The following is a 22,631-nucleotide window of genomic DNA, read 5'->3' as shown; positions in this document are numbered from 1 at the left end:
CACTCGCGCGTAAGATATAGTTTGTACCCTAGAGGAACGAGGCGACAAGAAAAAAGTAAATAAAAGATATATATTTTCAATAATATTGATATATAGAAGAATATAAAAATACAAGTTTCTTTTGCCAAAGTGCAAGTAGTACCACATGCATTTTTATGCATTAATCAATTTCTGTGAAAATAGAGCTCTTAATGAAACATGCGGCAGTTCTCTTAGAAATGCATTTCAGTTCAAAATATACCCCCACTAAACTAGCCCTACCCCTGAAGGAAAACCGTCATACATATAAAAACATATTCATATAAAACCCAACCTACAATACTTTACTTTTATAAAATACAGAATTGATCTCATGAAAGATGGGGCATTTGGGAGGCGCTTAAAAATCGCAAGAAATTTAGTTCTTAGTGTGTCTCTTGGAGACAGGGATCTGGATATCCAAAAGGAGTCACACCCATGCACCAGAATCCAAGAAACAAGTACAGGATTATAGACGAGTTGAACAAGTAGTTCGCAGTGTGCGAACTCTGTCCTATTCATTAAGTGTACCAAACGTCTTTCTAGCCGCATGCAAACAGCGCTGGCATTGCTGTATTCTCTTGTGGGCATCCAAGTGAGGCTGTACATGTAATTCTAATCAATGCTGGCGCTGCATGTACGGAGCTTATACCGGAAATAAACATCACCATATTATCTATGAGCTGAGTTGATTGTTTCCTCTTTTTCTATAATTTGCAATCGACTCATGCACAATAGGACGAAAACTTAGCCTAAGGTAAATAATTAAACGCAAGGTTTTAGGATACCAGTGTTTATCTTTTAGATTTGACGTTAACTCGGTGTTCGCTCGAGAGCGGTGTATCGTCCGCTTGTCTACGGTCGCGCTGGGAACCCTGTGGTGGTGGCGGCGCGAGTTTCTCTTTGTCAGCAGCGGCCACAGCAAGCGCGATGTTCTCCTGGTTCTCGTCTCCGAGAGACCTCCTGCGCATGCGCGCCTGGGCAGCCCGCTGAGCCGCCGCCTTCTGCGCTTGTCCTGAGATATCGGATCGCTGGCGCGACATCTTGAGATAGCGCTCGCTGTGCATCTCTTCTAGCAGCTCCGCTATGTGTTTTGCGTTGGACTCCATTTTATGTACGTGTTTCTGACGCACTGGCTCCTTGTACGAGCCGCCGTAAGTCGATCGAGACGGTAGAATGTCCCTGTGAGCGTCCCGGTGTGGATATGTCGGGGACTTCGCGGTCGTATCGCGGCCCATAACCTTGGGTGGCACGTGCGTTCGCGCGGCCATTGCAGCATACTTGCTGGCAGCGGGTCTCCTGTTGCCTGGAACTCCATATTTTGGTTGCCCACCAGGCATTTTACGACTGTGTGCTTCGGAAGAGGTCTTCAGTTGCCCACCGGACAAGTTGATGTTCATCTCGGTGCGCGAGTTCCGCGGGCTTGTTTCTGTGCTGGAGTTGCGAGGACTAGCAGCCTCGGACACATACCCGCGCGGACTGTTGGTAGGGTGTCGCGGACTGATCGTGATGGAGCTCGTCTCCGTACGCGATTTACCGTGCCCACTCTCCGTCATACTCTTCACAAAGGGCGAGTCGTGTCTAGTCAGGGGTGGCTTGGCAGCCGGTGCGCGGGATGGCGGTGTAGACCCAACTGCAGCTTTCTTTGGCTCTTTCCTCAAATTGCCATCGATCTTGAATTCCCTGAGCGCGACCGGAGTCGCCGTGTGAACGTGACCGATCTTTGAAGCCTGACGCTCATCTAGGAACGAGCCTTCACTTTTCCTAGAAACCTCTGGTTTAGTCATTGATAGCTGAGCCTTGGGAGGATCTCGTGCGGAGACGGGGCGCTTGCTAGCTGCTTTAGGTTGCGCACTCAGTACTTGCTTACTTTTAGTGTTGATCTGTAGCGATGACTTCGTGGCTGGTGGCTTGTTGATAAATAGCGATCTCTCGACGGATGCCCTTCTGGGCTGCGCGTCTGGTCTCTCCACGGAAGGTTTGCGCTCAGAAGCAGACGAGTTCAGGCTGGTGTTACTGCCTTTTGCATCATCCGTAAGCTCGTCTGAAGGTCGCCTAGCGCCGGCAACTGCCGCAGTCTCCTCCTCCTTTCGCTTCTGATCCTTGAACTGATAATCCAAATCCAGGAGGATACGTAATTTTTCGTCGAACGTCTTGGACATACTAAGCTTTAGCTCCCCTTCCTCATCGCCAGACGAATCGCTACTCTCAGACTGCAACGAGCGCCGGATTCGTAACCCTTCAGCAGTGTTCCTGCGCGCTCGTATATCAGAGCTTGCCGGTCGACGCGTGGCCTCTGCGGGAGCCGCAGGGACGCCTTCACCATGTAGTATAGTAAGCACCGTCTGACTTGACGTGGTCGTACTCTCCTGTGAGGTGGCTGGGGACGACGTGGCAACGCTCTCTGTTTTAAAGGGTACAGCCCTTTGCGCTTCATCCATCTGCTGCTGGTGCTGAAGAGACTCCCTAGATGCGTTTTTGCTGCTAGGGGTACTACTGCTTCTGCTGGTATTGTCGCTGCTCAGATGCTCAGTGCTGTCCGACGTCTCGTGCTCGCGATGAGGCACCGTTAGCTCTCCGTTCACATCAGGGAATGTTGGGGGATGCGGACTTGTGGGACTTTCAAGCATTCGCTTTTTCTCGGCTGCTTTCTGCTGTAGGCTGACCTTGAGCAGTCTTAGCCTGGTTTCCTCGCTAAGTGATGCAAAGGTGGGTTTCTGAAGACCATGTTCATCGTGTCCGTCGTCTTTCTTACTACCATCACTCGTCTCTGACATGAAGCCAGACGTGGCGTTCCCCTGCGGACCGTCTTGCTCATTGGATGGGCTGTTGGGCCTCTTGGGGGGTCCACTCTTGCGATAAGATGGTGGCGGCGGTCGAGCATAGGAATACGCCCTTAAGGACGAGCACCCTCGAGTCCTAGATTCACTGTCGTTCACGTCCAAAGCAGCGGAAGACATTGAACCGGTAGAGGAGGAGGACAACTCGTGGCGTTTGGCCATCAGCTTGTTGCTGGCACGCTCCTGCGTAGGTGATCCCGGACAGGAGCCTGCGAACCGTAGCACAGGTCGACTGCTGGTGGGAGACATGCTTCCATCTGATGGGGAGCTATCCCCACCATGAGAGTCTTGAGACTCACTCTTGCCGGGCTTTGTCCTAAACTTGGGGATGTGCAGAGTAAGGTGCCCTGGTGAGGTCGGCTGTAAAGGAACACATGGCGAGATAGGGGTAAGTAGGTAATACGATCACATTCATTACTACTTCAATTCAACTACTTCAATCTCATTTAGCAGGCCTTGGTATGGATTTTCTAGAAATGTGATTTTATACTCGATTATGCTCATTACACAGAACAAGAATTGTCCATTAGGTTGCGTTGTCTGCCTAAGCTTTAGAAGAAAACTAGCACTCATATACATGCCGCCTAACAGGAACCGTGAACACAGGGGCAGATAATTTCCGATTGTTACTTATTGGTCATCAGTCTCACCTTGTGTTTAATGTTTCCTTCTTCATCTGTGAACAGAAAAAGGCCAGCACAATCAGGATCAGGGAAGAAAAGAATTACAATTCGGTAAAGCTTACACTGGATGGAGTATCTGGTTTGTTTATATTGGAAGTATGAGACATAAAAGAAAGCCAAGCATACTGACTGCGCGCACCATTCACTGAACCAGCTTAGCTGAGTGTGAAAGCACAGTGCGCGAGTGGAGAAAACATAGTGCTTCGTGGGATACATGGAGTGCAAAATGTAGCAGCTTATCCGAATAGGGACAACAAGCTGTTCAACGAGTTAACTATGGAGGTGTGTGTCTAGCGAGTGGTGTGTGTTTAACGAGTGGAATATGGATTAGTGTGTATAGCGTGTGGTGTGTTTAACGAGCTTAATATGGAGGTGTGTATAGCGAGTGGTGTGTATTTAACGAGTTTAATATGGAGGTGTGTCTAGCGAGTGGTGTGTTTAACGAGTTAAATAGGGAGGAGTGTGTATAGCGTGTGGTGTGTATTTAACGAGTTTAATATGGAGGTGTGTCTAGCGAGTGGTGTGTATTTAACGAGTTTAATATGGAGGTGTGTCTAGCGAGTGGTGTGTTTAACGAGTTAAATATGGAAGAGTGTGTCTAGCGATTGGTGTGTTTAACGAGTTAAATATGAAGGAGTGTGTATAGTGTGTGGTGTGTATTTAACGAGTTTAATATGAAGGTGTGTCTAGCGAGTGGTGTGTTTAACGAGTTTAATATGGAGGAGTGTGTCTAGCGAGTGGTGTGTTTAACGAGTTAAATATGGAAGAGTGTGTCTAGCGAGTGGTGTGTATTTAACGAGTTTAATATGAAGGTGTGTCTAGCGAGTGGTGTGTTTAACGAGTTTAATATGGAGGTGTGTATAGTGAGTGGTGTGTATTTAACGAGTTTAATATGGAGGTGTGTATAGCGTGTGGTGTGTTTAACGAGTTAAATATGGAAGAGTGTGTCTAGCGAGTGGTGTGTATTTAACGAGTTTAATATGAAGGTGTGTCTAGCGAGTGGTGTGTTTAACGAGTTTAATATGGAGGTGTGTATAGTGAGTGGTGTGTATTTAACGAGTTTAATATGGAGGTGTGTCTAGCGAGTGGTGTGTTAAACGAGTTAAATATGGAGGAGTGTGTAGCGTGTGGCGTGTGTTCAACGAGTTGAATATGGAGGTGTGTCTAGCGTGTGGCGTGTGTTCAACGAGTTAAATATGGAGGAGTGTGTAGCGTGTGGCGTGTGTTCAACGAGTTGAATATGGAGGAGTGTGTAGCGTGTGGCGTGTGTTCAACGAGTTAAATATGGAGGTGTGTAGCGTTTGGTGTGTGTTTAACGACTTGTGGACAAGTGTGCACAGCATGTGGTGTGATTCTACTCACTGAAGCTCCCGGCAGCTTGTCCGAGAGATGACAACACACTCAGTGAGACGAACTGATCTGCAGAGTTATCCGTAGCATCCAGGGGAGGCTGGTCATAAAAGATATTATTATAATTTACAGTTTCTAACGTCTACGTCATGGTAGCTTTAAACAGTATTGCGATTAAATTTGGAGATTGTCATTCATAGGTGATTTAAAAATAAAAAAGAAAGCACCTTTGAAGGTGGAGCGTCCTCTCCTTCCGAGCCCTCAAAGAACCACTCGTTCTGCAAGCATACAAAATGGCATAGCGACCTATCACATAAATGCATATCTAAGCAACATTCAATGAGACGTTTTACTCGCATGGGGTGTGTACATGGTTTGTACTATAAGCAGACTGGACATCCGTGGAATTGTTATACTCACATGGGTAAGAATGGTCTCCACTATACGACATTGGTCAGACATGTCCTTGACCATAGACATCATAGTGTCTTCCCCTGTCCGTACTAACGTGGGGCCAAACACGATGGCGAGATTACGAGCCTCCATCTGGAAATATGATAGGCACGCGTTGTAGCATGTTGTGACTAGAAACACTACAGACAACCAGTAGGAAAAACTTGGTATTCTGCATAGGCATGGTGGAGTTATGGAAATAAATCAACACGGGGTTGAAATGGTATTTAAGCCTCTGGAAAACAGAGTAATTTCGTTGAGGTTATGAGCTTTAGCCCCCCGTCGGAGCAAAAGACTACTATAACAGATTTATAGCTAATTTCTTTATCTATCGGTGGTACAAACCTTGTTGGTGTCTGCATGCTCCGCTACATGCTTTAAGTGGGTTAGGAGGTGACGCAGCGTTTCGTAATTATGATCAGGTAACTCGTTGATCTAGCAGACAAAAATTGCACAAGTTACCATCAACACTCATCCATTGGGGGGCAGGAAAACAAGAAATTTTACCAGCATCTTCAGGGCACCCATTCTTTCAACAGGGTCGTCTTTGCGGTTTGCCTCAATAAAGCTTTCATAGAGCTCTAGTAGAGATAAGTTTTAGTCATAGACTCAAGGCATACACAGCTAAAGTACAAGCTAGGATGTTTTAAAACTAAACCTAGTTTGCCAGAATGTAAAATACTAACCTGCGGTAACCAGCCCTTCTGGCAGCTTTCGCAGGAATTGCTTCAACAAACTTGTAATATTGTTCACATCGTGCCATTTCTATCATACACACACAAAAAAAATAGTGTCACATTTATGTTGTAAATCGTTCCAACATAGTGAAGGTATAAACATAATGAAAACAAGCATTTTTTTTCTTGGTGGTTGTGTTATAACAAGTCTGTTTGTGATGCAGTATTCATATCTCATACATGAGCCCACTAAGTCGTTTCTAAGTCTCTTGGTATCAAAGTACCTCTTCTTGAAAGTTGATGTTTTCCGCCCCTTTCTCGTTCAGCTCTTCGCTTAGTGCACCCACAGCAGCTGAATTTCCAGGCACCCTACGTACACACCCCATGTCAGGTCAGTAAGCCAACAACACTGAACTCTAAGTACACACCCCATGTCAGGTAAGTAAGCCAACAACACTGAACTCTAGGTACACACCCCATGTCAGGTCAGTAAGCCAACAACATTGAACTCTAGGTACACACCCCATGTCAGGTCAGTAAGCCAACAACATTGAACTCTAGGTACACACCCCATGTCAGGTCAGTAAGCCAACAACATTGAACTTTAGGTACACACCCCATGTCAGGTCAGTAAGCCAACAACATTGAAGTTTAGGTACACACCCCATGTCAGGTCAGTAAGCCAACAACATTGAACTTTAGGTACACACCCCATGTCAGGTCAGTAAACCAACAACATTGAACTTTAGGTATAAACACCATGTCAGGTCAGTAAACCAACAACATTGAACTTTAGGTACACACCCCATGTCAGGTCAGTAAGCCAACAACACTGAACTCTAGCTACACACCCCATGTCAGGTCAGTAAGCCAACAACATTGAACTTTAGGTACACACCCCATGTCAGGTCAGTAAGCCAACAACATTGAACTCTTGGTATAAACACCATGTCAGGTCAGTAAGCAAACAACATTGAACTCTAGGTACACACCCCATGTCAGGTCAGTAAGCCAACAACATTGGACTCTAGGTACACACCCCATGTCAGGTCAGTAAGCCAACAACACTGAACTCTAGCTACACACCCCATGTCAGGTCAGTAAGCCAACAACATTGGACTCTAGGTACACACCCCATGTCAGGTCAGTAAGCCAACAACATTGGACTCTAGGTACACACCCCATGTCAGGTCAGTAAGCCAACAACAATGAACTCTAGGTACACACCCCATGTCAGGTCAGTAAGCCAACAACATTGAACTCTAGGTACACACCCCATGTCAGGTCAGTAAGCCAACAACATTGAAGTTTAGGTACACACCCCATGTCAGGTCAGTAAGCTGACAACATTGAACTCTAGGTACACACCCCATGTCAGGTCAGTAAGCCAACAACATTGAACTCTAGGTACACACCCCATGTCAGGTAAGTAAGCCAACAACATTGAACTCTTGGTATAAACACCATGTCAGGTCAGTAAGCAAACAACATTGAACTCTAGGTACACACCCCATGTCAGGTCAGTAAGCCAACAACATTGAACTCTAGGTACACACCCCATGTCAGGTCAGTAAGCCAACAACATTGAACTTTAGGTACACACCCCATGTCAGGTCAGTAAGCCAACAGCATTGAAGTTTAGGTACACACCCCATGTCAGGTCAGTAAGCCAACAACATTGAACTTTAGGTACACACCCCATGTCAGGTCAGTAAACCAACAACATTGAACTTTAGGTATAAACACCATGTCAGGTCAGTAAACCAACAACATTGAACTTTAGGTACACACCCCATGTCAGGTCAGTAAGCCAACAACACTGAACTCTAGCTACACACCCCATGTCAGGTCAGTAAGCCAACAACATTGAACTTTAGGTACACACCCCATGTCAGGTCAGTAAGCCAACAACATTGAACTCTTGGTATAAACACCATGTCAGGTCAGTAAGCAAACAACATTGAACTCTAGGTACACACCCCATGTCAGGTCAGTAAGCCAACAACATTAGAGTCTAGGTACACACCCCATGTCAGGTCAGTAAGCCAACAACACTGAACTCTAGCTACACACCCCATGTCAGGTCAGTAAGCCAACAACATTGAACTCTAGGTACACACCCCATGTCAGGTCAGTAAGCCAACAACATTGGACTCTAGGTACACACCCCATGTCAGGTCAGTAAGCCAACAACAATGAACTCTAGGTACACACCCCATGTCAGGTCAGTAAGCCAACAACATTGAACTCTAGGTACACACCCCATGTCAGGTCAGTAAGCCAACAACATTGAAGTTTAGGTACACACCCCATGTCAGGTCAGTAAGCCGACAACATTGAACTCTAGGTACACACCCCATGTCAGGTCAGTAAGCCAACAACATTGAACTCTAGGTACACACCCCATGTCAGGTCAGTAAGCCTACTAGGTATAGTTTACACAGCCACAATCGAGTTACCTGTAAACTCCAACTGCCTCAATGCCCTTCGTACCGACTACATCACAGCAGTGCTCAACCAGGATTGGAACAAACTGACATGCAGAGAAAAATACATTAGTTAAGTACTCAACTTAGATAGGAACAAACTGAAAACCACGACAACTGATAAGTCATTGGGAGATCAACAAACAACATATATATTGCAAATCTGGAATAATTCAGTATTCTTAAAAATAAATTCTATTCATTTAGTGGAGAGAAAAACAGAGGTCTTACAACCATTCTTACTGTGGGATAAATCTTAGAGGAATTTGGAATGCATAGACTTTTACAACCATACCTTATTAGATTTTGAGCAAGGGCACATTTCAAGTGGGACACCTATCGTGTGACCTACAACATCAATAGTATCAATGCATTAATCAATAAAAAAATGAAACCACAATGCCAAATCAAAACACATGTACACACTTGTCACATCACATGTACACCCTTGTCACATCACATGTACACACTTGTCACAGCACAACACATGTACACACTTGCCACATCACAACACATCTACACACTTGCCACATCACATGTACATACTTGTCACATCACAACACATGTACACCCTTGTCACATCACAACACATGTACATACTTGTCACATCACATGTACACACTTGCCACATCACATGTACACACTTGCCACATCCCAACATATGTACACACATGTCACATCACAACACATGTACATACTTGTCACATCACATGTACACACTTGCCACATCACAACACATGTACACATTAGTCACATCACATGTACACACTTGCCACATCACAACACATGTACACATTAGTCACATCACATGTACACACTTGCCACATCCCAACATATGTACACACTTGCCACATCACATGTACACACTTGCCACATCATAACACGTGTACACACTTGCCACATCACATGTACACACTTGCCACATCACAACACATGTAGACACTTGTCACATCATAACACGTGTACACACTTGCCACATCACAACACGTGTACACACTTGCCACATCACATGTACACAATTGTCACATCACAACACATGTACACACTTGCCATATCACAACACGTGTACACACTTGCCACATCACAACACATGTACACACTTGTCACATCACATGTACACAATTGTCACATCACAACACATGTACACACTTGCCACATCACATGAACACACTTGCCACATCACATGTACACACTTGCCACATCACATGTACACACTTGCCACATCCCAACATATGTACACACTTGCCACATCATAACACGCTTACACACTTGCCACATCACAACACATGTACACACTTGCCACATCACAACACATGTACACACTCGTCACATCACAACATGTGTACACACTTGCCACATCACATGTACACAATTGTCACATCACAACACATGTACACACTTGCCACATCACAACACATGTACACACTTGTCACATCACAACACATGTACACACTTGCCACATCACATGAACACACTTGCCACATCACAACACATGTACACACTTGTCACATCATAACACGTGTACACACTTGTCACATAACACATGTACATACTTGCCACATCACATGAACACACTTGCCACATCACAACACATGTACACACTTGTCACATCACAACACATGTACACACTTACAATATCACATCACATATACACACTTCTACATCACATCACATCACATCACATGTACACACTTGTCACATCATTATACGTGTACACACTCGTCACATCACAACATGTGTACACACTTGTCACCTCACAACATGTGTACACACTTGTCACATCCCAACACATGTACACACTTGTCACATCAACACATGTACACACTTGTATCCTTACCAGGAGTGTAATTAGACCCTGCAGACACACTTGCCACATCACAACTCGTGTACACACTTGCCACATCCCAACACTTGTACAAACTTGCCACATCACATGTACACACTTGTCATATCATCATAACACATGTACACACTTGTGTCCTTACCAGGAGTGTAATTAGACCCTGCAGATAGACACTTGTATACTTACCAGGAGTGTAATTAGACCCTGCAGATGGACCCTTGTATCCTTACCAGGAGTGTAATTAGACCCTGCAGATGGACCCTTGTATCCTTACCAGGAGTGTAATTAGACCCTGCAGATGGACACTTGTATCCTTACCAGGAGTGTAATTAGACCCTGCAGATGGACACTTGTATCCCTACCAGGAGTGTAATGAGACCCTGCAGATGGACACTTGTATCCTTACCAGGAGTGTAATTAGACCCTGCAGATGGACACTTGTATCCTTACCAGGAGTGTAATTAGACCCTGCAGATTGACACTTGTACCCTTACCTGGAGTGTAATTAGACCCTGCAGATGGACACTTGTATCCTTACCAGGAGTGTAATTAGACCCTGCAGATGGACCCTTGTATCCTTACCAGGAGTGTAATTAGACCCTGCAGATGGACACTTGTATCCTTACCAGGAGTGTAATTAGACCCTGCAGATGGACATTTGTATCCTTACCAGGAGTGTAATTAGACCCTGCAGATGGACACTTGTATCCTTACCAGGAGTGTAATTAGACCCTGCAGATGGACACTTGTATCCTTACCAGGAGTGTAATTAGACCCTGCAGATGGACACTTGTATCCTTACCAGGAGTGTAATTAGACCCTGCAGATGGACCCTTGTATCCTTACCAGGAGTGTAATTAGACCTGCTGCAGATGGACCCTTGTATCCTTACCAGGAGTGTAATTAGACCCTGCAGATGGACACTTGTATCCTTACCAGGAGTGTAATTAGACCCTGCAGATGGACCCTTGTATCCTTACCAGGAGTGTAATTAGACCCTGCAGATGGACACTTGTATCCTTACCAGGAGTGTAATTAGACCCTGCAGATGGACCCTTGTATCCTTACCAGGAGTGTAATTAGACCCTGCAGATGGACCCTTGTATCCTTACCAGGAGTGTAATTAGACCCTGCAGATGGACCCTTGTATCCTTACCAGGAGTGTAATTAGACCTGCTGCAGATGGACCCTTGTATCCTTACCAGGAGTGTAATTAGACCCTGCAGATGGACCCTTGTATCCTTACCAGGAGTGTAATTAGACCCTGCAGATGGACCCTTGTATCCTTACCAGGAGTGTAATTAGACCCTGCAGATGGACACTTGTATCCTTACCAGGAGTGTAATTAGACCCTGCAGATGGACCCTTGTATCCTTACCAGGAGTGTAATTAGACCCTGCAGATGGACCCTTGTATCCTTACCAGGAGTGTAATTAGACCCTGCAGATGGACACTTGTATCCTTACCAGGAGTGTAATTAGACCCTGCAGATGGACACTTGTATCCTTACCAGGAGTGTAATTAGACCCTGCAGATGGACACTTGTATCCTTACCAGGAGTGTAATTAGACCCTGCAGATTGACACTTGTACCCTTACCTGGAGTGTAATTAGACCCTGCAGATGGACACTTGTATCCTTACCAGGAGTGTAATTAGACCCTGCAGATGGACCCTTGTATCCTTACCAGGAGTGTAATTAGACCCTGCAGATGGACCCTTGTATACTTACCAGGAGTGTAATTAGACCCTGCAGATGGACACTTGTATCCTTACCAGGAGTGTAATTAGACCCTGCAGATGGACACTTGTATCCCTACCAGGAGTGTAATGAGACCCTGCAGATGGACACTTGTATCCTTACCAGGAGTGTAATTAGACCCTGCAGATGGACACTTGTATCCTTACCAGGAGTGTAATTAGACCCTGCAGATTGACACTTGTACCCTTACCTGGAGTGTAATTAGACCCTGCAGATGGACACTTGTATCCTTACCAGGAGTGTAATTAGACCCTGCAGATGGACCCTTGTATCCTTACCAGGAGTGTAATTAGACCTGCTGCAGATGGACCCTTGTATCCTTACCAGGAGTGTAATTAGACCCTGCTGCAGATGGACCCTTGTATCCTTACCAGGGGTGTAATTAGACCCTGCAGATGGACACTTGTATCCTTACCAGGAGTGTAATTAGACCCTGCAGATGGACACTTGTATCCTTACCAGGAGTGTAATTAGACCCTGCAGATGGACACTTGTATCCTTACCAGGAGTGTAATTAGACCCTGCAGATGGACCCTTGTATCCTTACCAGGAGTGTAATTAGACCCTGCAGATGGACCCTTGTATCCTTACCGGGAGTGTAATTAGACCCTGCAGATGGACACTTGTATCTTTACCAGGAGTGTAATTAGACCCTGCAGATGGACCCTTGTATCCTTACCGGGAGTGTAATTAGACCCTGCAGATGGACACTTGTATCCTTACCAGGAGTGTAATTAGACCCTGCTGCAGATGGACCCTTGTATCCTTACCAGGAGTGTAATTAGACCCTGCAGATGGACCCTTGTATCCTTACCAGGAGTGTAATTAGACCCTGCTGCAGATGGAGGCTTTTTCCTTTTCTTGTGTCCTTTGTGCCACTGATGATTCTTTGTTCCATCACCTACACATAACAGCAAAACAATAAAAGAAATCAACATCCTTTTTCATCCAGAAAATATAGCAATATCCCTCTATGACATGTCCATGGTGGTAATCTACCATAGATTGCTTGCCACTGTACCTTTTTGGCTGCCAGAGATGTTTTTAAAAGAAAGACTTTTCTTGAGGTTTGAGAAGTTTGGCATCTTGGCCCCGCCAGCTGGTGTCAGCTTTTGAGATGTTGGTGTCTGGTTGTTGCTATCAAGACAAGACGGGAGGAAACAGTAAATAATAGAGTAAAATGGATTACAGCAATCATGTTGGTGCAAAAGGTGACTGATGATGCTGCTGCCGCCACCGCCGCCGATGGTGGTGGTAATGATAATAGGGACCTTATGCAAGGATGACGAAGGACAGCTAGGACAACAAGATTGAAAAAGATGTGTTCGCACTTGGCGATCAATTGTAAATTAATTGCAATGGAATAAGAAAAACATTATAACTAAGGACATTATTTCTACAGTAGTGAACATGGTTAGAGGAGTATACAGTGCAAATGACTGCACCCTCAATTGACCGTGAAAGTTTTCCTATTGGGGTATACGGCTGAAATGTACTAGACAGAACACACTTTCACATGCTGCTTTTGAATTCTGAATCAAATTCCATTGTTTTCTGCTGTTGTCATCCATGTTGCTGTTGTCGTTGCTTAAGATCCCTAATGATGGTGATGATGGTGGTGGTAGTGGTGGCGGTGGTGATGATGATGATGATGATAGTGGTAGTGGTGGTGATGATGACAGGGCTTTCATGAACTTTCAGAGTAGGTGGTGGAGATTGATAAGTAGGGGGTGGGAGTTATTTTATCTTTTTAGTTCTAAAAAAAGTAGCCGGCCCTCGGTGGAAAATAGCCAGCGCTTCCACCGGCCACTGGGGCCTAATGAAACCCCTGGATGATGATGGTGATAGTGGTAGTGGTTGTGGTGATTATGATGGTGATGATGCAAATTATGATGATAATGATAAGGGTGTTAACAGCGCTTTTGTAATGGATGTGTCAGTTGTGCTAATTGCTGGGTTCTTTAGAGGTTGTTGGAATCAATATAAAAATAAATGCTGCAGTTATTATGTTGACGATGATGGCTGAAGGTAATTATTGATGAGGAAAGGAATATAACCCGCCTCACCTTGGCCCTGTTTCTTGTTCTACTGTTCTCATCCTTCTGATAATAAGACTTTGACTGGTAACACCTGATTTCTGAATGACAAAGAACATCATAACTGTCAAAAGTAAAGACCATGGAATGAAATTTATGAAAATTAAATGGGTCATAATCCCGGCCAATATAAAAAATTTTACTCACATCTTCATCAGGATTATTATTGGCTTGAATGGCAGCAATCCAAGTCATCATTGATTCGTGGTCTTCAGCCTGAATGACATTGGTTCATTAGCACCTTGATAGTGTTGTATCATTTCTCAGTTGGATGTCAGAACCATGACCTCATAAAAATTTTCTTGCCTGTCTGTTTTAATACCTTGAGGTGGGTTAACTTACCTGGAACAGAAACTCTGAACCATTATAGGTTGTCATCCTAAAGACGTTCTTTCTTTTGGTGTAGTCATATGCAATATCAACGATACTGGACTTGATACTGATTGGCTGGGACTCCTCAAAGCCATCACCCTTAACACATAAGAAAAAAATGTTTATTGCAAAATAATTATGTATAAATAAGTAGGCCCCCCCCCTCAAGGGGGCCTACGTAAGAGAAGGGCTTGTAGCAAAGACAAACTTATAAGAATAATTAAATTAAAAATAAAAATGCTTTCACAGCATTTTATGCTTATTGTCAGTCACACACTCACATCGAGACAAAACAAATTGTGATTGTTTTTGATGGACAACAATCAAGTAGAATGAGAAGCCTAGTAAAATGATAAAGCCTAATAGTCTTCTTCCGATTTGTTAAATTATCTTAGCCTTTTTGCAAACATATTTACACCAGAATTCTAGACTTGCTTTCAGGAAACCAGCTAATTGAAACCCACCAAAAATTATTTCTAAAGTTTTTTATGTCTCCACCTGCGTGTGTGACTAAGAATAAGTATGACTGATCTTTTAGTCCACTAATATCATTGAGAAACCTAAAGACATTTGTTTACATGGTGTGCTGATTCCTTGTCTTTGTGGAAATACATCACATGACCTTTGAGGACAGTATAGACAGGTTTCCAAGAACGTACACTTGAGCGCTGTAACAACATCAATCTTTTATTAGCAAAGATAAAATTTGTATTATATAATATTGAGAATAGAAAAAGAATTCTACACAGGGTTGAAGATTTATGTTAAATGCCTCTCTGACAACAGAGTTGTTTTTTAATCAGTGCCTTGTCAAAGGGAAAGAAGTAATAATTATAGAGGATAGCACTGATACTACCATAGCAGAATTATTCCATAGCTGGAAAATATGGGTGTAATTTATAATTTTATGCTAAAAACAAAGAATTTGCTACAGTATGAAGAAAAAAATAGTAAGGCTTTAAGGCAGAAAACATAGGACGGCAAATTTGATCCAGACTTCAATCACCAGATTATTGCTATTCACACCTTTCCTCCACCTGCAACAGCCAGTTTCTTCCACAGCAATCCCTCTTTTGAGATCTAGAAACAAACAGCATGTGCCTTAGGTATACCAGGCCAGAAAGTCTTTCTCAAGAGTTTGACTAGAACACTCTACTATGATACTACAGCAGTAGTTGAAAAACTTTGTCATACATCTGGCCTCTTATGATATATATATATATATATATATATATATATATATATAAAAGAAAGACATTTTGACATTAGTAATAAATGTTCTGTAGTTATTTTCTCCTTAATTTCCAGTGTGGTATTACAAATTAGTGTATTGACCTGTAGTATATATATGTTATATTGAGCTGTAGTAATTTCTCTCCTTTATTTTTGGTATTGCAAATTGTTTTATTGACCTTAGCAAACAAAACTTCCCAAACTATTTAAAAAATAATAATATATAATAAGAAATTATAATAAAGAGGGTTTAACCTCTTTTTGGATTGATTTCGTTTTATTGGGAAAAACTTGTTCCCTGATTCATGCTAATTTACATTATGTTAACTAATTCAATGTTAATCAATATGGGCATTAATTTTCTATTACAAGGTATGTATGATTATGTTTTCACAAATGTGACCTTTTGTGATGTCATAACAGTTCACTGTTTGTTAAATGTTTGTTCAGAGCAAGCTGCCTTCCTTTTTTTCAGCTTTAGTAATACAGCAGCCAGCAGCAGTTAAGTATAAAAAACAAATAAACCTAATAAATCATACGATGACTTATTTGCAGATTTCATCCCTGGTATGCATCAAATACCTCCATATTTCCAATGGTGTGCTCGTCCTCCTCTTCCTTCATGCCTTCAAGCGTCAGGGTGGTCGGGGAGGATGGGGTTGAGGTTGCCATCACATAAGACACCCGTCGGCCAAGCCGAGGTGCAAGGGAATCATCGTCATGCTCACCCTCCATGAAAATCTGCAAATATTTTTTTATTTATTCTTTCATGGTTTTTATTTCTAAATTCAAAAAAATGATTCTAACAGTGCAATATCTCTCCAAAACAATAAAAGAATTATAATTGAGCAGGATGAGAATAACATTACCTTAGAATAATGCAGAAACGTTATTTAAACTATCTCATCACCCCTATGAACAGTTTGACTTTATTCAATATTCTTAGCATGTCATATTAGTGCAGACTACCTGAGCAGCTGTGATATGCTGTCTGAGTATGGAGAGACAATTCATTTTTGGAGTTGCACAATTGTAACCTTTGATTGGCTGAGCAAAATTGGGGTTAACCAAGTAATTGTAAACAGATGGTTTTGGTTTGCCATCATGCTTTTCTACAAATTATATACTTGTCATGTACATAGATACATAAAAAATACTATATTTCTTTTTTTAATTATCTAAATTCAAGTTAATTAAGATTAGAGTAATACGAACAAATTATTTGAAGAAAAATAAAAAACCTGAAAATGGCAGTAGCTGACAATTAAGCATGCACTGCTATTCCAGTATAAAACTTGATAAAATCAAATATGGAATTCCTAGTGAGTGATTACCATACCTCATCATTTTCCAGGAAATCTTCCCCCCTCTCTTCCTGGCCACCATTGTTACCAGTAGACACATGTACCATCATTGGGGTAATAAAACTAGAGGACAATGCTGATGACAGAGTGGGTTTAACCTTTTTAGTACTACCACCTCTTGGGGGTAATTTGGAGGTGGGTGATGTAGGAGCTGACCCTGTGGCCATAAGGTAAGAAGTCCGACGTTGCCGTGGACTGGATGATTGTTCAGACTTTCTGCCTTGTACAGTAGGAGTCTCCAGTCTCATATGATGGCTCTCACTGTAGGAAGAATTCTCAAGATGGGTTTGGTTAGGGTAGATGGAGACTTGGTTTGAGTAGGAAAGGTGCTCACTGCTACCACTCTGCCGTGATAATGGCAGCTGGTCATAAGTCCTGATGGCATGGTCAGAGTTTCGACGTGTAGGCTGACTCTCCAATAGTGTTGCCTCCATTGTAGAAGATTTTAGATTTGTATTCCGTTCCTGGTTCATGTGAGAAGCTATTGTCCTGATCAAGTATGATGTTGACTCCTCCCCACTCATTCGTCGATGATTGGGATCTGAAGCAACAGGTTGACGCGAGCTAGAGTCAGAGTTGGGACTGACATTCATAGTGGAAGAGCTATCTAATGCAACTGTCCTTGGAGAAGAAATAGAAAAATTGGAAATACTGTTATCGCTTTTATTGTGATTCCCTCCTATGTGTATCTGCAGTGTATTTTGATCTGTTTTTAACCCATTTTGTAAGGCTGCTTCATATTTTCTTCTCCTACTTTCTTGCCAACCTTGAAAACCCTTCATCTCTACAGCTGGAAGAGATCGGGACCGACCCTTGGATTTAGGGTCATCAATAACAGTTAGATTATCCCCGGAGGTTGCTCCTCTTTGAAAGTGCAAAGCTTTGGCCTTGCCAGTGTAGTCAGTTGCAGCATAGAAAAATGTTCCATCCATTGACCCATGTTGTCCAGGGCTTGGAGAATGTTTTTTGTTATTATTTGTATCCTCATTGCTGTTATCCGAGATGACAAAGTTTCTGTGCTCTTGAGCTGATCTATCAATAGAGCCCCGACGACTCACGTGGGTTTCACTAGTTGGTGTTACATGGCTGTCAACAGATGTGTCGGTCAACTTTAGTGTAACCGAAGTGTTCTTCCATTGAGCATCAGGGCTGGGTGTTGGTGCTATTATCACAGTGGATGTTACTTTGCCGGGAGAAGGGGTTCCATGATCTACTGATCCAGATCGAGCAGGCTTAGGCTTGGTTGGTGGTGGACTTGGCTTTACTTGAGCAGGTGTGATTGTTTTCTTTGGGCTGACCTAGTAACAAAACAATAAACAAAACACTTCATATAGTGTACAAGATAAGGACTGTTTGGATTGTTTGTTAAGGACTGACTATTTGGGGTCAAATGCAAACTTTACTGGTAAAGTGTGGTCTGGTTTTATAGCAGCAATTTTCAGCTTATCCTAAAGTTTAATAAACTGAAAACTTATCCAAAACAATAAACATTTTATAACCAAATATAATAATTGGACATCCATAAAACTTCAAAAATACACCACAGAGATTAAGTTATCAACACAAATAGATAAGGTGCAAAAGCACTTACCATTTCAAGGACACAGTCTTCTTTGGGTATGACTCCTAATTCCACTTGTTCCACACTGTTGAGAAACCAAGAAACAGCATAGCAAATGTCTGAAGCGAGCATATAACCTTTGCCAAACAAGTTTTAGGATTCTAATCTTTTCTAACTAGTCTGACTTCACTTCCAACTGTGCCTCGTCTGATGACAAACTCTTGTAAGTTAATTAATTTTGGCTGTCTAGCTAGATTAGCTCTTTAGTTATTTCTAGACAGCTGGTACCCAAATTTTATTGAAGTATTTAGTATTGTATTGTTATTTCATCTTGTGGTACAAATAAAATATATTGTATTGTATTGTCAACTGAAATCCATTTTTTTGTGTTTGCTAGCCTGCAGAGAAATCCTTTCCACATGTCTCAGCAGAAAGTTAGACCAAGGAAAGCTTTATTCTGTTGTACCACTAAAACCAATAGTAACACTTGGAGTTCCTTTTTTTTTTATTCATGTGGAATGGCTTTTACCTCTTTTGGATCAGCTCAATGACTTGTGAATAAGTTCTGTTAAGAACTTGATTACCATTCACTGACACAATCTGATCCCCTAAAATAAAGAATATTCAATAATAAACCATTTCTGACATTTTTCCATTAAACAATAGCACAATAGTACAACAGTCATAATGACAAGTAATAAAAAACTACATTCAAATTTTATGTAAGCAGACACCATCAAAAATAAAAATATATGTCGAAATTCAGAACCACAACTAAATTTGTAACATAGCACATACTGTACACACCTGAAGACAGGCCTGCTTTATCAGCAGGGCCATTGGGAGCCACCTGCCGAACAAAAACTGTGTCCATTGGCTTGCCTCTTCTAACCTGGTCATTCTCAACACCATGCAAAGGGTTTTCCTGTGGAACAAGGGCCCAAAGACCACACATGTTACTGCAACCTGCAATCTAACCAGGGGCATAATGCCCAAATGAAAAGCTTAAAGACAAATTAAATCCTACATTGATGTTCCAATGTATGTATTTCATGTGGTTGCAATGATGTCTATGAAAGCTTGAATGAGTTTTCTTTAACCTTTTATAGCTTTATCCATGTTTTCAAATTCACAAGAAACTGCATCAGGTTTCACCTTGGGTTGGAGGTTGTGCTTTCTTTTAATTTTAAATCATTGACTGTCTGTTCTACAGGATATTCATGTGAGTGGACATTAGTACCTGGGAGCTGGGTCGGATGACCTCTGGAGGGTAAACTACAAAATGCCGCAAGGTAAACCCAAATCCATTGTTAATGCGCTGGATGAGTATTTTCTTGGTTGAGGAAGGGAGCTCACTGCTTGCATTAACATCAGTGGGAGCCAGCTGTAATCCCTAGACAGCCAACAAACAAGAATTTAAAAGAACAATAAATTATCGAATAAGGAGGTAACACAGTGTTTCTAACATTCTATGTAAATACCACCTCCATTTCCTTTCTTCTAAGGTACAGCCCCCCTTGTCATCAAAGACAAGACAAGTGCAACATGTTTCGGCAAGACGCTTACTCCGGGGAGGGACTTATTCAATCAATTACATTATTTGCCTTATAGTAGAAGTCAAGCTAGTGAGTGCATTTCTAGACAATCTTTTTTTTTTGTACCAAAGCGGGAAGACATATATCTTTCAGTTACAGAGTCTTGACCTATGGCAACATAAGGTTTTTTTTTTATTATTCTATTGCAAGTATTCATGACAGAATCAACCTCAAACAACGGAACAATTAAAAACAGCAGTTCGGGAAGGCTTTGCTATTTAATAAACTACAGAGAAAATACAAGATCAATTTCAAATCAGGCTAGGGCGAGTTTTAGGAATTAAAACAATAATCCTTAAGGAAAACGGCGATTTTAGAGAGCCAATAAAAAATTGACTGTAATCTCTCTAAAACAATAGAGCGGCACTAAAAATAAGCTAAAAGAAAATATCAGGATTAAATAATAACAGATAGAAGATCACCTCCTTCGGACTTAAAAAGACAAGCTTTTAATAACCTTCTGTTGTGGTGTAACAATCAAAGACACAATGCCTTCGATATGATTAAATCAGATATTATCTTTTTGCTTTGAATTTAAAGTTTGAAATGTATAAAACATTATATTGGTAAGGGAGGAAAAAAAGGAACAAAAAGCAATCTAGAAAATAAATTGCAAATGTCTTCCATATGATTGCTCGCCTTCGGTGTTTATACAACTAACCGAATATGTGTGTTTAGTTGTAATTTCGAGATGTGTTTACTAAACTTTGCTTTGGCTTTTGCGGACTGGTCTGGCATCTATCAAATCATCAGCTGTTTCTCTATCAAGGTGGAACGAAAAACTTTCGAAATAAATTAACAAGCTGTCTATCGAAGTGAAAGCTTACAAGAAACGTCACAACGAAAACATCGCTCGCCGTCAAAACCGCACAGTAAACATCGGTAAAAGTACAATAAAATAGCGGCGTTTTACAACCGATGTGAGTGCAACAACAAGTCTCGAGGCAACAGACGCCAATTTAGGGCTCTGACAGGGTACAACAAAGACGTAATACGCGTGTTTAGGGTCGTTATCCTGGATTTCGAAAACTCTAAATCCCACAAACAGCATCGATTCTTAATGACAAAAGACCCATCCGAAGTTGACACAAGCACAATTGAGACAAACACAACCTTGTCTAAATCGTGCAGAACCGCTTGAACCTTTTCCAAATAGATTAGTGCAGGAACGTTTATATCAATGCACAAGTACCGTAGATAAATTATTACTATAATTCTCGACCCAGTTTGGGACGATTTATTTAGGAAGTACGTATGAAAACTGAAAGATTTCCCTACGCTACGCGAAGGACTGCTTGCAGAGATGGCTTTTGTGTATTCTCTGGCGAAACTAGTGTACCCTGAAATTGGTCTGGACGCGTAACACAGGCCTTAAAGTTTTCTAGCACAACCTGAATAATATAAATTGTAGTACTTACCGTTGCTGGGCCCTTCCCGCTAGCCATAAATTCCAGTGCAGCAACTCGATCAGTTGGTCAGCCCATCGTGAAAACCTCCAAAGCTTGCCAAGAGATTCACTAAAGTAGCTCCCACAAACTCGTAAATAATAACCCCACTGACCAATGGCGTATTATCTGTAAATAAAACTGCTTCCAGGGTGCACAAACGGAGCTGGAATGTGTTGATTTATAGCAGTGTACATCAGATATAAGTATTTCCCTTGCACGCTGCACTGTTGTTATGTTTATGCTGATGGTCCCGCTCTATTAACTTGTATTACACTGAATTTGATTACTATTGCCTCAAAATTGGTGTTCCGTTAGTTAAACAACTTGCTTCCAATCAAAGAGGCAAATAGCTAAAACGTTCATGACGTCTTGGTGGCATAAAAGTTGCAGGACTTGATGCTTCGTAGGACACACCACTCCAAATTTATCGGCGATTCGCTTTCTCTCAAAATAACATTCCGTCGATGAAGCCTCAAATTCCAAATATTAACTCGTCAAATGTTACTTGAACGGACCACACAGCAAAATGCAGCTAGCTTAAGTAACATACAGCCTTATCGGTGAATTCCAAACCGTCGTTTCTTGGCAAAATGGAGTAGAAAACTTCAAAGTAATATAGCAAATCCGAATCTCCGTGGAGTTACATACTTTCGTGAGAGCCAAAGGAGATCACGTGACTTGGCATTCCGATCTCTCTCGACGGTACTTGGGAGTGAGGCTTAGCGCGCGTGTCAAACATCTAGTACACACAGCTAAATAACATCATTAAACTAACTCCGTCTTAGATTTCCCCAAAAAACATGTAATAGTGATTCAGAATTGCAGCCTTCAAATCGTTTTCGGTTTTCGAAT

The 22,631-nt window shown here is 42.2% G+C and overlaps 1 protein-coding gene across 1 annotated transcript; it reads right to left on the bottom strand.

Annotated features, from left to right (window-relative positions):
• Positions 1-56: 56 nt before the first annotated feature.
• On the bottom strand, positions 57-22,456 carry LOC5521232 (rho GTPase-activating protein 21-B). The gene is made up of 25 exons (XM_032366513.2): positions 21,750-22,456; positions 19,977-20,129; positions 19,544-19,661; positions 19,266-19,344; positions 18,767-18,821; positions 17,151-18,473; positions 16,394-16,552; positions 15,605-15,658; positions 15,157-15,246; positions 14,549-14,677; positions 14,354-14,422; positions 14,177-14,247; positions 13,132-13,247; positions 12,925-13,011; positions 8,803-8,855; positions 8,481-8,554; positions 6,306-6,390; positions 6,031-6,109; positions 5,852-5,925; positions 5,690-5,779; positions 5,312-5,437; positions 5,119-5,169; positions 4,904-4,991; positions 3,509-3,534; positions 57-3,218 (listed from the first exon to the last, which is right to left on the bottom strand). Exons 1-25 carry the CDS (start codon positions 21,774-21,776, stop codon positions 813-815), a joined length of 5,682 nt encoding a protein of 1,893 aa, XP_032222404.2. The 5' UTR covers positions 21,777-22,456; the 3' UTR covers positions 57-812.
• Positions 22,457-22,631: the final 175 nt, after the last annotated feature.

The sequence above is a fragment of the Nematostella vectensis genome, chromosome 2 (genome assembly GCF_932526225.1).
Source record: "Nematostella vectensis chromosome 2, jaNemVect1.1, whole genome shotgun sequence".
NCBI classification, from domain to species: domain Eukaryota; kingdom Metazoa; phylum Cnidaria; class Anthozoa; order Actiniaria; family Edwardsiidae; genus Nematostella; species Nematostella vectensis.
The sequence above is the reverse complement of the archived record's forward strand: the minus strand, read 5'-3'. Positions and strand labels throughout refer to the sequence as shown.

What these genes read in the sequence shown, in the direction of transcription:
- LOC5521232 (XM_032366513.2), bottom strand. Translation starts at nt 21,776, where the DNA reads ATGGCTAGCGGGAAGGGCCCAGCAACG. An exon ending in AAGACTGTGTCCTTGAAATG is followed by an intron (nt 18,474 to 18,766) that starts GTAAGTGCTTTT and finishes TTTTGTTACTAG; the next exon opens with GTCAGCCCAAAGAAAACAAT. An exon ending in AGGACGCTCCACCTTCAAAG is followed by an intron (nt 4,992 to 5,118) that starts GTGCTTTCTTTT and finishes TTTTATGACCAG; the next exon opens with CCTCCCCTGGATGCTACGGA.